This window comes from Priapulus caudatus, unplaced genomic scaffold (assembly GCF_000485595.1).
Source record: "Priapulus caudatus unplaced genomic scaffold, Priapulus_caudatus-5.0.1 Scaffold37, whole genome shotgun sequence".
In the NCBI taxonomy this organism is placed as follows: Eukaryota; Metazoa; Priapulida; class Priapulimorpha; order Priapulimorphida; family Priapulidae; genus Priapulus; species Priapulus caudatus.
Genome location: NW_014577098.1, coordinates 690,999 through 711,212, shown reverse-complemented (window position 1 = coordinate 711,212; position 20,214 = coordinate 690,999). Strand labels below are relative to the sequence as shown.

The window sequence follows — 20,214 nt, the reverse complement described above, 5'->3', positions numbered from 1 at the left end:
GTAGGTGTGCGTAGTAATAGTAGTAGTAAGCAGTGGACAAAATACACGGGGGCGGCTGGCGATTTCGCCACCGAAATGCCAAAAAGAGCCCCCGAAAACATGTTATTGGGGGCGACGCCAAAAGAAAAAGTTGCCCTGGAAATCGATTGTCCAGGTCGGTCCCGCGCCTTGCCGCTCTCGCTCGGCGTTGCTGCTCTGCGATGCCTAGGCCTCTGCCGCTAGCGGCAGCCGGTTCCACGGCGCGGTAGAATTCATGGTATGGTGTGACTGTCAAGTGTTTACCATGTAAGCATGCATGTGTGTACTGTACTGTATTGCATTCAATCAAGCGCACGCCGCCGCCCGCGCGTATATACGTGTGTGCCTGTGCGTGCGCTTGCGTGTGTGCCTGCGCATGTGCGTGCGTGCATGCGTGCGTGCGTGCCTGTGTGTGCCGGTGTGCCTGCGGGCATGCTTGCGTGTGTGCCTGCGTGCGTGCATGTGTGCACGTGCGTGCGTGCCTGCGCGTGTGCCTGCATGCATGCCTGCGTGTGTGCGGGTGTGCCTGCGGGCGTGCCTACGTAGACCCGTAGGACCAACGACCCGTAGGATTATAGAACGGTAATCCATGGAAAATCCTAATGAAATTCACACGTATATTTTTAGCTGAACCTGTGATGTATCAGGCCCGTAGCCAGCTTTGTATTGGGGGGGTTCGTTTTTCAATGTTGGCAATTTGCTCAGCAGGGGCGTGTACAGGATTTGTACCAGGGGGGGTCTAACCGTAACCCGAAGTTGCGAGCACGCGAAGGGGGGGTCTGGGGGTCTTAAAATTTTTTAAATTACACCCCCTCAGATGCGTTTTCTGCGCGAGCAAGGTGGGGTCCGGACTCCCTGGACCCCCCCTGTACACGCCCCTGCTCGGGCGCGATGCAACCAGGCGAGAGAGCCAAGCGACCGAGCGGGGGGAGGGTGCGGGAGGGGGTGTTCACTGTTCACGCTCCCGCACGATGGAGATTTTGCAATTATTACACTAAAATGGAGCGACCTGAGGTGAAATTCTTGCAAATTTAAAAAAAAAATTTTTTCGTTTTAACCCCCCGAACCCCCCCTGGCTACTGGCCTGATGTATTCACTATTCAAGGTGCATTTGTGGTTGTGACTTGTGAGTTGTGATTATCATGTTAGTCTGTCAGTCTGATGAATAACTGTCTTGAATATTGACTGAATGTTCTTTGTTATTCTACAATATTAATATGACAAAAAGAACAAATATGACATAAATATATAAATAAATAAATATGTATATATATATATATATATATATATATATATATATATAATATCTTTATATGTATTATAATATCTTTCACTCCGGCACTCAATGCACACAGCAAACCATCACATAGCAAAAGTTTACCCCTGTATATGCCCGAAGCCTGTCACAAGCTCAGAGCTGTATTTCGCCTTGAACGAATGGAATGCACTGCCATCCAAGATTCTTGCCAAAACCTATACCACACCAACACACATAACAGAGAGTCAAGTCAGCCCTAGTGATAGCTGCAGACACGTCCAAAACCGCAATTCAAGGTCACCAATTTGCAGATTCTTGGTGTGGTGTTAACTCATTAGTGATTCTACATTTGGTGGAACTCATGCACTACTTAAAGCGTCCACCTACGCATTGTTACTGTATAGCACATCTTAATATAACAATGACTTCCATGTTAATGGAATGCAAATATCAGTATGCAGTATAAATATGCATCTGGAAATAGTGTGTCATGCCACAGCATCTATCTGTAGTACCAGGTGTCTGTCAAAACAGTGCTCAAGATACTGTGTGAAAACAGTATCTGTATCCATGTATAGTATGTGATACTACGACTGATCCATAGTCAGTCATTACTGTCTGCCCAACCGCCAGCCTGCTAGCCTGACAGTGTCCCGCATGCTTGGTGGCCATCCACCCATCTGTACATCACTGTGCACCAATCTTCATTTGTCTGCATGCTTGGTGTTCATCCATCTATCTGTACATATGTATGCATGTGCCCCCATCTGTCTGCATGCTTGGTGTTCGTTTATGCAATTTCACCCATGTACTACGGCACATGCACCTTGTCGACGTGAATCGGTGAGTTTTTGGAGTCGGGCGCGAGGGCAGCTAACTCGTCGCTGGCATACAGTGGCTCCTCCCAGTGGCGGTTATCCACGGCCGGCGACTCCCTATTCAAACACGCGATGCTGTCCCGGAGCATTTCGAATCCCTCTTCCTCGTCCCGCGCGAAGTAATCCGCACAGCCACTCACTCTGTAAGAGTCGGAGTACAAGTGTGAGCACGACGACGCCCCGTTCTCTCTAAGGCTCTAAGCAGTAGGTCAATAAGACTAAGACTAAGACTAATACATAAACAAGTGTATGATAATAACATGTAATATGATAATAACATGTGATATGATAATAACATGTAATATGATAATAACATGTAATATGATAATAACATGTAATATGATAATAAACGTTGCGATCTGTCCTAAATAATATACAGGACAACTACCCAGTGTGGAGCGTGGCGCCACCTAGCTCCTCTGGGGTGACGACCTCGCCGAGAGCTGCGCGGACGAGCGGCGGACCGGCGAGGAAGATCGTGCCGATGCGATCAACTATGATCGTGTCTGTAGCCATCGTGGGAACGTAAGCAGCGCCGGCAGTGCAGCTGCCACACACCATCGTCACCTGAAACACCGCAGCATTCGCATGATGATTGTGTCTATTGTGGGAATGTATGCATGTGCTGCGCGGACCAAGACCGCGACAACTGGTGATCGCACTCGCATAAAGACAGCAGACTGTCAATACTAACTGTGCAACAATATTAATCCGAAATACCATGTGGGAAAAAATGTGGAAAAATAGGAAATTTAATGAGTTTCACTGTTTTTTCCCCCTACAAATAACAGCACAGGTCTTTGTGACGAGAGCACACACTATAGCATCATCATCACCAAAACCATACCTCTATTGCAAACCTTAACCCTACACCTAACTCTTAAGTAATCCCAACTAAATCATTAGGAACTGGGGTCCTTATGTAGATGTAACCCTCAAAAAACTTTCACAGGACTGCGATGACCTAGAGCCACAGTGGTTAGTGGCAGTGTGTGGAGGCTTACCTGAGCGATATCCATGGAATTCATCACAGCCTGATTGTAGAAGGTTTGGCCACCGGTCTCCGGAAAGATATCTGCCTGACAGAAGCAACGGGAAACGTTTTTATAAACCGAGTTTCTTGCCTTTAAATCTCGGTTGTAAGACTATCAGCATCTCTGTATATCCGCTCGTCTGTACATATGCCTGTACATACCTGCAGGGGCAAAAATGCACCTCCACTGTCTATAAGGTATATACAGGGCAGTCTCAACTCCTTTGCGATCTCCTGCATCCTCAACTGCTTCTTCACTGTGATTGGATACACTGTACCACCCTTGACAGTGGCATCGTTTGCGACTATCATAACCCATGTGTTGCTTACTCGCCCAATCCCTAAAGAAAGAAATTGCTAGATTTAAATCCAAACTTCGGTTGACGTTACTTACAAAAACTAATGGCGGAATATGGCACAGATGGGGATAAAATGGCATCCAAGCACAACCCCCAAACCAAAACAGTGCTCTCTCGATCAGAAGAGTGTGACCGTGAATTTAAGGAGTAGGTGTGCGTAGTAATAGTAGTAGTAAGCAGTGGACAAAATACACGGGGGCGGCGCATTTCGCCACCGAAATGCCAAAAAGAGCCCCCGAAAAACATGATATCGGGGCGACGCCAAAAGAAAAAGTCGCCCTGGAAATGCATTGTCCAGGTACGTCCGCGCCTTGCCGCTTTCGCTCGGCGTTGCTGCGGCTGCGATGCCTAGCCCTCTGCAGCTAGCAGCAGCGCCGGTCCACGGCGCGGCGTAAGAAATTCATGGTACGGTGTAAACTGTCAAGTTTACCATTTAAGCATGCATGTGTCACTGTACTGTATTGCATCAATCAAATCGCACGCCGCCGCCCGCGCGTATATACGTGTGTGCTGTGCCGGCTTGCGTGTGGCCTGCGCATGTGCGGCGTGCCTGTTGGTGCCGCTGTGCCTGCGGCATGCTTGCGTGTGTGCCTGTGCGCGTGCGTGCGTGCGTGCCTGTCGTGTGCCGTGTGCCTGCGGGCATGCTGCGTGTGTGCCTGCGTGCGTGCGTGCGTGCCTGCGCGTGCTGGCCTGCGTGCGTGGCGCGGGTTGTGCTGCGGGCGCCTACGTAGACCCGTAGGGACCAACGACCCGTAGAATTATAGAAGCGGTAATCATGGAAAATCCTAATGAAATTCACACGTATATTTTTAGCTGAACTGTATGTATTCACTATTCAAGGTGCATTGTGGTTGTGACTTGTGAGTTGTGATTATCATGTTAGTCTGTCAGTCTGATTAATAACTGTCTGAATATGACTGAATGTTCTTGTTTGTCTGTACAAGCTTGCTAATTGGTGTATGTGTGCGTGTGTGGTGTGGGTGTGTGTGTGTGTGTGTGTGTGTGGGTGTGTGTGTGTGCGCTGCACCCACGAGTGGTATTAGCTACTGCTGTGTATATATTTGAAGAAACAGCCCTGGAAAAAAAGTCGCCCTGGAAAGTGGAAAAAGCCTGGGAAAATGAAAAAGTAGCCCGCCGAAATTTTGGGCGGTTTTGCAAAAAAGCCCGGAAAAAAAAAATTTTAATGTCTTATTTATATAGAACAGATACCACAGCATAGAATGCACTCATGTAATCAAGACTGATTAAAAAAAACATTTATAGTTGCCATTTCACTAACAGACGTGTGGGTTCGATACAGAAACAAGCAATCGATAAATCGGCATATTTGTGCTCACGATGCCTTACTAAAATCTACTCTGAGCTGCTAGCTCTGCTACGAGACTGGCTGCTGTGCTGGCTAGCTGCTACTGCTGCCACTTCCACTGCCACTACTACATAATAATACTAATACCACTAATTATTATTTACTACTACTACACCATAATATAATAATAAGTCAATCATATAGTCCAACTAAGTGAAAGCAGCAACGCGCAAACACACCTGAGGACCATGCCGGCGCGTGCACATCCCCATAGTCCATGTCGACCCAGCGATGCTGCTAGTCTAGAAAGCCTCGCTGGTCATCGAGAGCAGCCTGCAGGCGTCTCTAACGAGCCAGCTTTCCTTGTTGACCTCTGTGTGCCGTTGACGCATCTCTTCGCCGCCGCCTGCGCACACATGTCCACCAGCTGGCGCCACTGCTTAAGCCTAGCAACTGGCTCCTTCGTGAAGAGGTTCCCAGTACGGCTTAGAGACGTCGTCTACTCTGCCATCGATCACTCGAATTTGCTCCTGCGGGAAAGGCCAATGAGCAGCCGGTGACCGTTACGTGCACATGCCACATGCTTGTGCACGCAGGGCACGCACACACGCAACACAACACACACCAGTCACGTGTGAACACAGCGACCACATTTAAAATTAGGCTCGGCCCAGATAGTTTACATACAGATATTGAAACCATTCTTTGATAAATTTAACATTGAGAGTTGTTCTAAGCCTGCTTTGTTTTGTGTCAGACCATTACAAGTAATATGCAAGTACTATCATGTACGGGATCTCGTCACTGGGATGCGAGTAGGGGGGGCTTTGCAGATACTCTGAAGTAAGGTGCTGCTAGTGGCAGCGCTTCTGCGAGTGAACACTGATATCTGCGCATAATTGACCCGTCAGCAACTTTGTCCTGCCTAGCGCGTACACCGCTCCATGCAGCGCAATTTCAGCGTATGTCAGGCCAACACACACACGATGTAAGCTGTCACGTTCGCATTAAGGCAGCTGGATATTTAAACCGTATACGGCGCAGAGCTATCCAAAGTCGGCTAGTTTTACCGTACACCACATTTGATTGGCTAAGATATATTTATGACATCCATCACATTACGTTTGAATCCCATACAGTTAGCTTTCTAGCAAAACTTTTAGGTTCAAATCCCATTTAGTCGACACATTGTAGCCCGGTGATCATAGAGCTATTTTCAGTAGAATCATCTTCCAATACAGAAACCTTTTGAACACATCTATAATATATAACAAGTTGTTCACCCGAATTAGTCCGTACGCCGCATATAAACTAGAAGAACACCGCAGCCTAGAGGAAAACAAAAAAAGAACAAAAAAAAAATACATATTTACAGAAATCAGCAATTGTCTGGTAAGTGGTTCTGGCTGAAAACAAAATCTTAAAAAAGTTAAAAAAGGTAAAAATTGAATAAAGAATATCTATTCATATAGATGGCGGTGCGTACAAGATAACATCAACGTACGTGTGAACACGGGGTATACGCTTAACGGTGGCAGTGGCCTAAATGGCTTAGACATCCGCTGCCACACCGGATTCCGGGTTAGTCCTAGCCGAGGAACTTTATTTGCTTTTTCCCCTTTTTTTACTTTTTCCCTTAATTTATTTGTAATTATTAATTTATTTAATTAATTATTTTTTTAAATTATTAAAAGGACAGTAGCCCTAGATTACTGCCAGTACCAACACGTGTACTTACTGTAATAACATAATCGTCATATACCACATTTTGTTGGCACCAGATACTTAATCTAATTATCTACACATCAACGCTACGCAAATTTGAACGGCGCCATGACACCCGCGACCGTGCGCCCACCGAAAAGTCGCGTATTGGATATTAATTTTGCAGGTAAATGAACGAGTGATAATCACAAAAGCCAATTAATTTATTACCTAAATGCACTTAACCGAACGAGATTCATTTAGGGCAAATTGATCCACGGATATATAAACTGAAACCTATATGTCGTATAAGATTACAATCCTTTTCTTTAAATGAATAACATAAGAAATACCCTCGGTCTGTAGGCCCATTGGGACTGGAAAATGGTTTTGCCGTCAACTTCTCAGAGTCGTGCGCTCTGGTGGCGCCACCGTCGTGTGTAATCAAACTTGTAGTCCGGTTTAGTTTAAAAACATTTTTTAAAAATATTCTCTAATAGGATTGAACATGAAAACTTTTTATGTAGGCGCAATATAACCTATAAATGGGTAGCTGAAAACAACCTAGAACCTAGAGGCTACTTTCCTTATTATTTATTTTAATGCTTGATTTCTTATTATTTTAGTTGGGCTGAATGGATGGGATGGCATGTGCATGGGATGCATGCAATGCATGGGATGGGAGGGATGGGCATAGCCACTGGGATTGGAGGATGGGATGGCATGGATGCCAGGGCATGGCATGGGATGGCATTGCGCATCGATGAGATGGGAGGGGATGGGATGGGATGCGATGCGGTGCGATGGCATGGCATGGCCACGGCATGAAATGGATGGATGCTAGGATGCAGGATAGATCAGATATTGATGTTTTTGGGTATTTCCTTCAACCAAGCGGGTCACCAACTGAGTAACACCAACTAATTTCCCAGTGCAACGCCGGGATCCCACCAGTTAATAATTAGTCGGCGAGGATTCCTCTGACCAATGGCCCACACCAACTAAGGCCGCATCAGCGACAGCGCTCAATCTAACGTCTACTGCGGACGTCTGTGGTGGGAGTGGTGGATTTAGCTAAACCCTGTTAGTCCAAAGGTCGTTCACAATACCACGCGAAATAGGCGAATGCACAGAGATGGGATCAGCGAACCTTCTCAAAAGAATGTTCGGTGGGATCGTCATAAAGTGGCCACAGATGGCGTGTAGACGTTTAAGTGTCTTCAGCATTAAAGATGGTAACTCCCATCCATTCGAGTAGCAACAACTATTTGGCAAGACAAGATTGTAAGCCACTCACATTACCTACGCAAGCCTACAGACTCAAATGCAATAGAGCGCTGAGCACCTGTAACCAAATTAATGCAGGCAAATAAACTGCGCCAACACATGCACAGCCACTGCAGTGCATACGTGACATGTAAACCAACTGACAGTGAACAGAATGACCAAAAAATTATCGATTAAGGAATATACACCTTTTAACCAATGAGCTTTTGAAATTTCACTGGACTGATAGCCTCATACATCCCAGGCATTATACGATTCCTCTAAGCAAACCCGGCAGCAATTCTTATTTCTAACAGACAGTCAACAAATCCATGTTAACGGCCTCCTCTGAGGTAGGGAGGGAGGGTAGGGAGGGGTGGGGGAAGGGTGGGGAAGGGGTGGGGGAGGAAGGGAAGGGGTGGGGGGAGGGCTCTAATAGCAAAAGCATTCACTCCTTTGTTAACGAGTCAACAAATCCATGTTTAACCCGCCTCTGAGGGTCAAAAGGTTACCGACACTTACGACTTCGCAGCAGCAAGAAGGGACATTTCATGTCCCTTCAATAAAGCATAAAAATGCTAGGTCACCGCTGAAACAAAAAAGTTTTTCAATCCTGCCGTGCAGACCCATTCGCTCAGAAAATGTCTAAAAATCTGCCCTTGCCACTGATACCCCTTGACCTGTGACGCTCCAATTTCGCAGCAGGATGGCTTTTCCTAACCATGATGGCTATACACCGACTATCACGACCTAGGTCGAGCCGTTAGATTTGGCCGCAATTATGCATTTCTGCCCTATACCTTAAGTAAGGAGTGAAGGTTCCCCTTCTTTTACACCTCTGACCTTGACCCTTGACGACCCCAGCTTCGAACATCCCAACTCGTTGACGATCCCCCCCGATGTGGCCGAATATCGGACGCGTACGTCGGAGCGTGAAGGATTTTGTGCCCCACCGTTGACCACGACGGACGCACGGACGCACGGACGCACGCCCGACGGACGATCAAAGCGATTCTAACAAAGCTGCATCTGACATGTCAGATGAGCTAAAAAATTTTGGTGGATTTGGTGTGGGTTAGAATCCACCAAAATCGTCGGTGTGGGCATTGGTCAGAGGAATCTCGGACTAGTTAATAATATACTAACATATTATAGACATACATAAATGTATTAGTAGCCAATCAAAAGTACTGTATGGTAAAATAGCGGAGGTGGATACTCTGCCGTATACGGTTAAATATCCACTGCGTTCAATCCTAAATGTTGATGTTAATTGTTGTTGTTGCTGCTGACAACGATAACGATGACAATGACAACGATACTGGGGCCCCTTTCACGAAGCTATCGCAAAAACACCATCTTAAGGATATCCTTAGAATTCTTGTACGAGAGCCTAACGCTGTCCTAAACGTCCCTAGTTAAAGTGTTTCACGAAACTTATGCCGGTGCGTTGTTAGACGGTCCTTAAAATTCAGCTGTAACGATGTTGCTGGCAGCATAGACTGGTACCCAGGCTATCTCTACACCTTGCTACTAGATAGTCTATATATAGAGACATGTTACAAGTCTAATGGCGACCCAGCTCACTGTGAGTTGCTACGCTAATCTCTCGCGTCATTTAGTTTTAATAAATGTAGGTACAACAGCGTGCAAACTAAAAATAATAGGTCAAAAGTATTTTTAAATGCCAAGTACCTGAGAAATAATTAAACTAAAGCAAGGTTGTCATATTTCCTGCAACTAGAACTACCAAAAATGACGTAGGCCTATTGACTGAACAAAAATGTAACATACATTCTGAAGGTTTAGATTTACGTTTACTTTGATACAGTATTGGCGCCATACAGTAATTACATACACGAACAGCCGAAGCACATGTAAGGTGCAAGGAAGCATTTCATCTCTTCAAAATCTGCTACCACAATAAGAAGCTTCTTAGCCACACTTAACCCCTGAGCGTCATGCCTTCACAAGCCTTGCACAGTATTCTCGTAGACACCGAAAAGTTACCTTCTCAGCGGGTTTTCGCTTTACACTAGGGCCTACTGCTTGCCAAAACAATGAAAACGCGGGAAAACTCGCGTTGCTTGCTGTACGATAGCCTAAGTACTGCCCCTGACCTGTCCTTAAGATTCCTCCTTAATAACAATGTCGTTGAGTTAGCGAGACGTTTGTGAAATGTAGAAACTTAGCGAGGATTTCGTGAAACACTCTATATATAAGGATATCCTAAAATCCCTCTTTAACCCATCACTAACTTTAACCCCCTATCCTCCTGGGTTTGGGTTACATTATTGTATCTATAACTTAAGCCTCAGTCACACTGGGGCCGGACTGTCCACGGATTACCGCGGATGGGGCAGGATCTCCCCGGACCGTAAAATTTATAATCCGTGGCGATCCGGGTGAAAAAATTACGAGACGGTCGAAAAAAAGCATCATCGGGCCGGATCGGGCCGGACCAGAACGGCAGCGCCACGGATCATCCTGGATTGAGCCCGGATGAAGCCGGCCCCAGGACGGAGTCACTACGGACCGCCCCGGACCGCCCCGGACTGCCTCGGACCGCCACGGACCTGATCCGGCCTGGTCCGGCCCCGTCCTGGCCCATCCGTGCTCCCATCCATGTTGGGTCCGGCTTGATCCGTAGTGATCCGTGGCCGATAAAAACGACACGGATGTATCAGAAGAGTGTGACCGTGAATTTAAGGAGTAGGTGTGCGTAGTAATAGTAGTAGTAAGCAGTGGAAAAAATACACGGGGGCGGCGGGCGATTTTGCCCCCGAAATGCCAAAAAGAAAAAGTCGCCCTGGAAATTTTGGAGGGTTTGCAAAAAAAGCCCCGGAAAAAAAAAATTCACTGGTAGTAAGGTAAAAATTTAAAATTCTTATTTATATAGCAGAACCACAGTATAAATGCACGTATGTAATCAATCTGTTAAAAAAACATTTATAGCTGTCCATTTCATCTACAGACTTGTGGTGTTTCGATACACGAAACAAAGCAATCGATAAATCGCAGTTTTGCTTCCACGGATGTGCCTTACTAATAAATCTACTGCTGATGCTGCTGCTAGTGCTACTCAGTACTGCTGCTGTTGCTGCTGCTGCTACTGCTGCCACTTCCACTGCCACTACTAATAATAATACTAATACCACTATTATTATTACTACTACTACTACCGATAATAATAATAATAATAATAATAGTCATACTAATGAAACAGCAACGCGCACACACCTGAGACCATGCCGGCGCTTGGCACATCCCCATAGTCCATGTCGACTCCAGCGATGCTGCCTAGCTCTAGGAAGCTCTGCTGGTCATCGAGTAGCAGCTGCAGGCGTCTCCTAACGAGCAGCTTCTTGTTGACCTCCGTGTGCCTCTTGACGGATCTCTCACCGCCGCCCTGCCGACACATGTCCACCAGCTGGCGCCACTGCTTAGCTAGCAACCGGCTCTTGGTGAGAGTTTCCCAGTACGGCTTAGAGACGTCGTCTACTCTGCCATCGACTACTCTGAATTTGCTCCTGGGAAAGGCCAATGAGAGCGGGTGATCCCGTTACAGTGCAGCATGCACATGCTTGCACGCAGGTGCACGCACACACGCACACACACACACTCACGTACACACACAATTTAAAAATTAGGCTCGGCACAGATTGTTTACATACAGATATTGAAGTCCATGTCTTTGGGATAAATTTAACATTTGAGAGGTTGTTCTAAAGCTGCTTTGTTTGTCAGACCATTACAATAATATGCAAGTACTATCATGTACGGGATCTCTCACCTGGATGCAGTAGTGTGGGTGGGCTTTGCAGATACTTCTTGAAGTAAGGTGCTGCTAGTGGCAGCGCTTCTGCTTAGTGAAACACTGATATCTGCGCATAATTGACCTCCAGGCAACTTTGTCCTGCCTAGCCGTAACACCGCCGCCATGCAGCGCATTTTCAGCTATGTCAGGCCAACACAAACACTGAATTGTAAACTGTTCACGTTCGATTAAGGCAGTGGATATTTAACCGTATACGGCAGAGTATCCAATTCGGCTATTTTACCGTACACCACATTTGATTGGCTAGTATATATTTATGACATCATCAACATTACGTTTGAATCCCATAAGGTTTAGCTTTCTAGAAAACTTTTAGGTTCAAATCCCATTTATTTCTACACATTTGTAGCCCCGTTTGATCATAGAAGCTATTTTCCGTGAATCATCTTTCCAATACAAAACCTTTTGAACACATCTATATATATAAAGTTGTTCAACCGAATTAGTCCGTACTCGCATATAACTAGAGAACTCCGCAGCCTAAAGGAAAACTAAAGCTATTTTCAGAATCAGCATGTCTGGTAGGTGGTTCTGGCTGAAACAAAAATTTTAAAAAGTTAAAAAGTTAAAAATTGATAAAAATTCTATTCATCATATATTCTATATCATATACATATTCTATATATATATTCTATCATATATTCTATTATACACCGGGATTCCGGGTTTGAGTCCTAGCTGGGGAACTTATTTGCCCCTTTTTTCCTTTTTTCCCTTTAATTTATTTTTAATTTATTAATTAATTTAATTAATTATTTTTTTAAATTATTAAAGGGACAGTAGCCTCTAGATTTACTGCATACACACTGTACTTACTGTATAACAAATCGTCTATACCACATTATTGTCACCAGATACTTAATTAATTATTTACACATCAACCGCTACGAAATTTGAACGGCGCCATGACACCCGCGACCGTGCTGCCACCCTGAAAAAGTCGCGTATTTGGATTTATATTTTGCAGGTAAATGAACGAGGATAATCACAAAAGCAATTATATTTATACCTAAATGCTATTTAACCGAACGATATTCATTTTAGGGCAAATTTATCCATATTAAACTGAAACTATTATGTCGTTTATAAGATATTACAATCCTTTTGCTTTTAAATGAATAAATAAGAAATACCCTCGGTCTGTAGGCCCTTGGGTGGAAAATGGTTTTGCGCAACTTCTCAGATCGTGCGCTCTGAGTGGCGCCACCGTCGTTGTAATCAAACTGTAGTCCGTTAGTTTAAAACATTTTTTAAAAATATTTCTAATAGCGATTGAACATGAAACTTTTATGTAGCGCAATTATAACCTAAATTAGCTGAAAAAACCCTAGAACCTAGAGGACTACTGTTCCTTATATATTTTATTTAATCTTTATTCTTATTATTTTTACGTTGGGATGAGATGGATGGGAGGCATGGCATGGGATGGCATGCAATGCATGGGATGGGATGGGATGGCATAGCATGGCATGGGATGTGATGCGGATGGCATGGATGCATGGCATGGCATGGGATGGCATTGGATGCGATGAGATGGAGTGGGATGGGATGGGATGGATGCGGTGCGATGGCATGGATGGCACGGCATGAAATGGATGGATGCAGGATGCTGATGCAAGACAGATAGTTAGATGTTTTTGGGTATTTTCCTTTCAACCAAGCGGTCACCAACTGAGTAACACCACTAATTTCCCAGGGCAACGCCGGGTATCCCACTAGTTAATAATTAGTCCGAGATTCCTCTGACCAATGCCCACACCGACAAGTGCCGCATAGCGACAGCCGCTCATCTAACGTCTACTGCGGTACTCTGTGGTGGAGTGGTGGGATTCTAGTAAACCCTGTTAGTCCAAATGGTGTTCACATACACGCCGAAATAGTGCGAATGCACAGAGATGGTATCAGGAACCTTCTCAAAAGAATGTTCGTTGGGATCGTTATGAAAGTTGGCCACAGATGGCGTGTACGCTTTAAGTGTCTTCAGATTAAAGATGGAAGCTCCCATCATTCGTAGTAGCAAACAACTATTTGCAAGACAGAATCTAGTAAGCACTCACATTTACCTACGCAAGCCTACAGCTCAAATGCAATAGCAGAGCTGCGCACCCTGTAACATATTAATGCAGGCAAATAAACTGCCCAACACCATGCACAGCCACTGGCAGTGCATACTGACATGTAACCAACTGACAGTGACAGAATGACAAAGAAATTATTTACGATTAAGGAATATACACCTTTAACCACAATAGCTTCTTGAAATTTCACCTGGACTTGATAGCCTACATACATCCAGCATGTATACGATTCTACTCTAAGCAAACCGGCACGCTAATTCTTCTTTTAACAGACAGTCAACAAATCCAATCGTTAACGCCTCCTTCTGAGGTAGGGGGACGGGAGGTAGGGGAGGGGTGGGGAAGGGGTGGGGAGGGGCTGGGGAGCGGGAAGCGGAGAGGGGGGGGAGGAGGGCTCTATAGCAAAAGCAGTTCACTCCTTTGTTAACAGTCAACAAATCCATAGTTTAACCCCCTCTGAGGGTCAAAAGGTTACCGACACTTACTACTTCGCATGTTCAGCCAGAAGGCGAATTTTCATGTCCCTTCAATAATAGCATAAAAATGCTAGCAGTCACCGCTGAAACAAAAAAGTTTTCCATCGCGTCCGGGCAGACCCATGTCGCTCAGAAAATGTCTAAAATCTGCCCCGTCTGCCCACTGATACCTTGACCTGTGACCTCCAATTTCGGCACAGTGATGGCTTTTCCTAACCATGATGCTATACACCGACTATCACGACCTAGGTCGAGCGTTTAGCATTTGCGCCGCAATTATGCATTCCTCCCTATACCTTAAGTTAAGGAGTGAATGTTCCCCTTCTTTTACACCTCTGGACCTTTTGACCTTGACCCCCAGCCTTCGACATCCCAACTCGTTTTGACGATCCCGCCCCGATGTGCCGAATATCGTGACGCGTACGGTCGGCGCGCTGAAGATTTTGTGCGCAACCGTTGACACGGACGCGACCAACGACGCACGGACGCACGCCGCGACGGACGATCAAAGCGCATCTACAAAGCTGCATCCGGACTATGTCAGATGAGCCTAAAAATTTGGTGGATTTGGTGGGGTTAGAATCCACCAAAATCGTCGGTGGGGCCATTGGTCAAGAGAAATCTCAGACTAGTTAATAATATACAAAAAAACAAAACAAAAATTAACATATATAGACATACATAAAATGTATATGAAGACCAATCAAAATTGTACTGTATGGTAAAATAGCGAGAGTGATACTCTGCCGTATACGGTGAAAATATCGCACTGCGTTCAATCCTAAAATGTTGATGTTAATTGTTGTTGTTGCTTGGCCTGACACGATAACGATGACAATGACACACGACTCACTTGGGGCCCTCTTCACGAAGACTACGCAAAAACACGCATCTTAAGGATATCCTAAGAATCTTGTACGAGCAAGCCTAACGCTGTCCTAAAGCGTCCCTCGTTAAAGTGTTCACTGAATACTTATGCCGGTGCTGTCTGTTAGCACGGTGCCTTAAAAAGTTCAGCTGTAAACGACTGTTGCTGCAGCATAGACTGGTACCTGCAGGCATCTCTACACCTTCTACTAGCAGAGTTCATATATAGAGACATGTTACAAGTTCTAAAATGGTCGACCCAGCCACTGTGAGTTGCTTATGGCTAATCTCTCGCGCTATTTAGTTCTTTTAATAAATGTAGGTACAACAGCGTGCAAACGAAAAATAACATAGGTCAAAAGTATCTTTAAATGCCAAGTACCTGAGAAATAATTAAACAAAGCCAAGTTGTCCTAATTTCAACTGCAACGTACGAATACCAAAAGATACGGGTAGGCTATCTCGGACTGAACACAAAAATGTAAACATACATGTGCTAAGCGTTACGACTTTACGTTCACTTTGATAGTCAGTGCGCCGTAGCAGTAATACATACAGGGGAAACAGCCGCAAGCCACATGTAAGGTGCAAGCGAAGCATTTCATCTCTTCAAAATCTTCCTACCACCAATAAGAAGCTCTTAGCCACACTTAACTGAGCGTCATGCCTTCAACAAGCCTTGCACAGTATTCTGCCGCCCCCCCCCCCCCCCCCCCGCCCCGAGACCACGCGAAAAGTTACCTTCTCAGCGCGGTTTCGCTTTACACTAGGCCTGACCCTTGCCAAAACATGAAAACGCGGGAAAACTCGCGTTGCTGCTGCTACGATAGCCTAAGTACTGCCTCCTGCACCTGTCCTAGAATCCCTCTAATAACAAATGTCGTTTGAGTCTGTAGTCCCGAGACGTTTATGTGAAATGAGAAACTACAGGATGTTCGTGAAACACCTATATATAAGAATGCCTAAAATCCCTCTTTTAACCATCACTAACTTAACCCCCTATCCTCCTGGTGTGGGTTACATTATTGTATCTATAATTAAGCTCATCACACTGGGGCCGATGTCCACGGTTACCGCGGATGGGCAGATCTCCCCGACCGAAAATTAAACTCCGTGTGCGATCGGGTGAAAAATTACGAGAACGGTCGAAAAAAAGCATCATCGGGCCGGACTCGGGCCGGACCAGAACGGGCAGCCACGGATCATCCTGGATGAGCCCGATGAAGCCGGCCCAGGACGGAGTCACTACGCGACCGCCCGGACCGCCCGGACTGCCTCGGACCCGCACGGACCTGATCCCGGCCTGTCCGGCCCCGGCCTGCCCATCCGTGCTCCCATCCATGTTGGGTCCGGCTTGAACCGTAGCTGATCCGTGGCCGATAAAAACGACACGATGGCCACGGATGGCCCGGTTCAACACGGTGTGGCCCGGTTCATCACGGTGCCACTACAGACTGTCCCAGACGCTACACGGACGCGCCACGGACCGTCCAGGACCACCCCGGATGGGGAAAACTCCCGGACCGTCCCGGATCATCACCCCGAAAATTTTAAACAGTGTTAAAAACTTCCGGGGCGATATCCCGGAATGCGCAGGACCATCAAGGACCACCCCGGACCCTGCCGGACCGTCCAGGACCAACAAGGATCTCTCCCCGGATCAGTCCGGCAGCGTCCGGCCCGGTCCGGAGCTTGGTGTGACTAGCTTTAACGAGCGCTTCGTGAAACGGCCCCCTGGAGTCCGAAAACATGATCGTCGTTGCGGGAAGTAGTACTGCCTACTGGCAATGGCTATCATTGTGTATATTCTTTTACTCACAGTCAAATAATATAAACAAGTGCTAGTACTAGGCCATTGCGACTTTGCGTGAACCATAGATATATATACAAACATATCTATGCGTGAACTTAGGACCGAACTTAGGACCGAATAGGAGTGTGTGAAATCAGAGTAAGACTTGATACGCTGAGACTAAATTTGTACCCGTTCAACACTCAATCGTCGAAGTTCTACATACACTGTATGACTGTGAAAGCTAGACTATATAGCAGTTAAACGGAGGTTCTTGACGCCAAGTTACAAAATTAACTTACAAAGTTTTGACTTATGACAACCATGTTTTCACATTGTCAACTTGCGCCGTTTGCGCACAGACTGTGGTTTGCGTGTTGACAGTGTTGATTACTGTTGCAGTGCCACCTACCGAGAAGAAACATAATACCTAGCTTACTGATCAAGTTCATAATCAAAATCATAGATCAAGCACGCACAGCAAAATCAAGCCTCGCACAGGTTACATATAAATAATGTCAAGAGCGTATAAAGAAGCCTTCTTCTTAAAGAAGACCTTCTTTATACGCTCTTGATAATGTACTAGTCATGGTCTATATAATCTCTCTATAGAATTCCATAGAGACCCACATAGCGTTGACTATTAAAAGAAAATGTAAAAGAAAATGTAATAAGTATGAAAAAGTAAATGAAATATGTAAACTGGAGCGCAGGTTTTCACGAGCTGTTTGAGAAGGGAGTGTGGACGATAAGTGGAAGTGTGGGATTATGGAAGAAAGGAGAGTGTGGTGGATGAGGACGACGAGGAAGAAGAGGAGGAGGAGGAGGAGGAGGAGGAGGAAAAGGAGGAGGAGGGAGAGGAAGGGAAGGAACGTGAAGACAAAGTAGATAACTACTAAACGAATTATGACTGAAAAGTAAGAGAGGTGTATGGGTAATTAAAGAATATTATAAGAGGTGTTTGTGGGAGGTATGTGGAGAAGATCAGATATCATACAGACCGTAGGAATGAAACCTAGATCGTTAGTTTTCACAATCTTCCATGTTCGCTCTCTATTATCAACTCAAAATTCGGTAATGCGAGATTACGTGATTACGAGATCACGAGATAATTTCCTTACGTAATTATAATGGATTATTTAATTATTATAATTATAAGGAGGCAAATCATTCAAACCACCACGAACATTAGACAGCTGTTAGGAGCATACGTGTCTCAGCGCATGCCTATTATATACTAAACAAAATTACATTTTGTTGAAATTCTATATTAAAGACAGGGAGGTAAATGTTCCTGCATGGGGTGTATGATATGAAACATCGGGATCCCATTGTTTCATTAAATAATGAGTAGGGGGCCATTCTTCTCATCGCCCCAATTGCAGACAACTTCAAGTGAAAGTATATACACTTTTATTTGCAATTAGGCGGCGTTGGTATCGCGAAGCAGAAATGGTATATATGTCAAACGAATTATATACATTATTATTATTTATTATTAAATCTTTATTGCATGTAATTCAGATACAAATACATGTACTGACGACAGTTTTTTTTCATGGAGAACAATTCTGATAATAGATAAGATTATTTTGATGAAATTATACATTGGTAGAGAGCACATGTCCTCAGGAGTAATTTAATATTGAAGTTTTTGATCTCAATGTCTTCCTTTATTAATTATTAGGCGTTACATCGCTTAGCATCATTGAACATTGGATAACTTATAGAAAACAGGCGTGTCTCTGCGTAAGTCTACTATTTGCTAAATGAAATTCGTTTTTTTCACTTTATGTTTTTATTATTTGTTCAATTTATAGAGAGGACACTTTCATGAATAGTATGCTATAAAAATCCGGGTTCTATTGCGTTTCTTACATAATGAATATGTCATGAGCCCAATCTCGAATCTCGATTCCCCGCATCTCCGAGTCAGATTACATACACGTTCCTTTGCCGTTGGTCGGCGCTAGTGTCGTGATTCACAAATGGTATATGCATAGATGTCTATGGGTATATGAAGCCAGAGGAAGCCTAACAAATTATATACGCAAATAATTTTTGTTGAAATTAATACACTTATAGTGGGTACATACTCAAGAGTAGTTTGCTATTGAAAATGGCAGTCCAATTGCCTCGGTTTATAAATTATAAAGCAGCAAATCTTCCAAACAACTCTGGGCGTTTGATGGATTATAGGGGGTCCACGTGCCTCAGTGCCTGTGCCGTGTGCGCATGCCTGAGACAAACCAAGGTTGAACCCAATAAATTGGAGTAGGAACCCAATCTCCTTACAAAATATCATCCCGATTCCCCGCAATACCGAGTAAAATTATAAACACTAGACCTACTATTATTGGCCGTTGTACAATAGAAATTGTGTATGTTGCCACTACGAAATACGCATATAATTTTGATGTAATTATACACTTGTAGTTGTAGAGAGCTTACATTAAGCAGTGGTGTGATTATGTGATATTGAAAATATCTATCCCACTGCCTCTCGTTATTAATGATTAGGCGGCAAATATCCTCCTTGAGGATATTGGATAGATTCTGGTAAATATAAAAACAGGCGTGTTTGTATGAATGACAACTACTTGCTAAAAGAAATCTCACTTTGTTCAAATTATATATTTATAATAAGTTGGACATATTCAGGAACAGTTTGCCACGAGAAATGTGGATCCCTCTCTCATACAGTGGCGTAACGATAAGGTAGGGCAGGTATGGCACGTGCCCTGGGCGCCACTTGAAGGGGGCGCCACTGAGCAGTTTCTATTAAAGTCAGACAAGACGGTTGTGGTTAACACAAATTAACAAAATTAGCAACAATGAAAAGTTTCATCGATCCTCATTATCGATTGCTTCGCAGCCTTGTGCAGCACATATTCATTCACAGTGCAGTAGCCATATTATTATTTTAGTAAGTGGACACAAACATGCATACACAAGTCCAGTTCGGATGACAAATTCTGCATAATTAAAGCAAATGTCAACAGATCGCAGACAGTGACGAACAAATAACACGAGGCCTGTGTAGGAGACGTTGTTACAATGTAACAATCAATCAATCCTCGAAATGGTCCGATTACAAGACTCCACACTAACATGAGTGTCAGAAGTGAGAGTTTTCACACTGCCAGATTAGTACAAAATAAAAAAAGTTCTGGAACATCTTTGATTGTCTACGCTTCTAATCACAATAAAAACTAGTTCCCAGAAATTTAAGACTCATTAATTGCAGGATAATTATTCAGTACACGTCTATGTATGATTCCCGCAGTATTGTGAGAATAAAGTGAGAAATAACTAATTTAGTATTGTGTAAAGTTTTTATT

At 44.5% G+C, this 20,214-nt stretch overlaps 1 protein-coding gene across 2 annotated transcripts in view; it reads right to left on the bottom strand.

Annotated features, from left to right (window-relative positions):
* Window positions 1-17,255, bottom strand: part of LOC106818800 (methylcrotonoyl-CoA carboxylase beta chain, mitochondrial-like) — a 21,139-nt gene extending 3,884 nt beyond the window's left edge. Inside the window, exons 1-8 of one of the 2 annotated variants that reach the window (XM_014823475.1) lie at window positions 17,176-17,255; window positions 11,616-11,779; window positions 11,063-11,352; window positions 3,350-3,528; window positions 3,159-3,233; window positions 2,543-2,721; window positions 2,103-2,295; window positions 1,400-1,491 (exon numbers count right to left, since the gene is read on the bottom strand). In XM_014823475.1, coding sequence (XP_014678961.1) covers window positions 1,400-1,491; window positions 2,103-2,295; window positions 2,543-2,721; window positions 3,159-3,233; window positions 3,350-3,528; window positions 11,063-11,352; window positions 11,616-11,779; window positions 17,176-17,199 — 1,196 coding nt within the window. In that variant the 5' untranslated portion in view covers window positions 17,200-17,255. Of the gene's footprint in view, window positions 1-1,399; window positions 1,492-2,102; window positions 2,296-2,542; window positions 2,722-3,158; window positions 3,234-3,349; window positions 3,529-11,062; window positions 11,353-11,615; window positions 11,814-17,175 lie in introns of both variants that reach the window. The other variant, XM_014823483.1, reaches the window with a different exon arrangement.
* Between the last annotated feature and the right edge of the window lie 2,959 nt (window positions 17,256-20,214).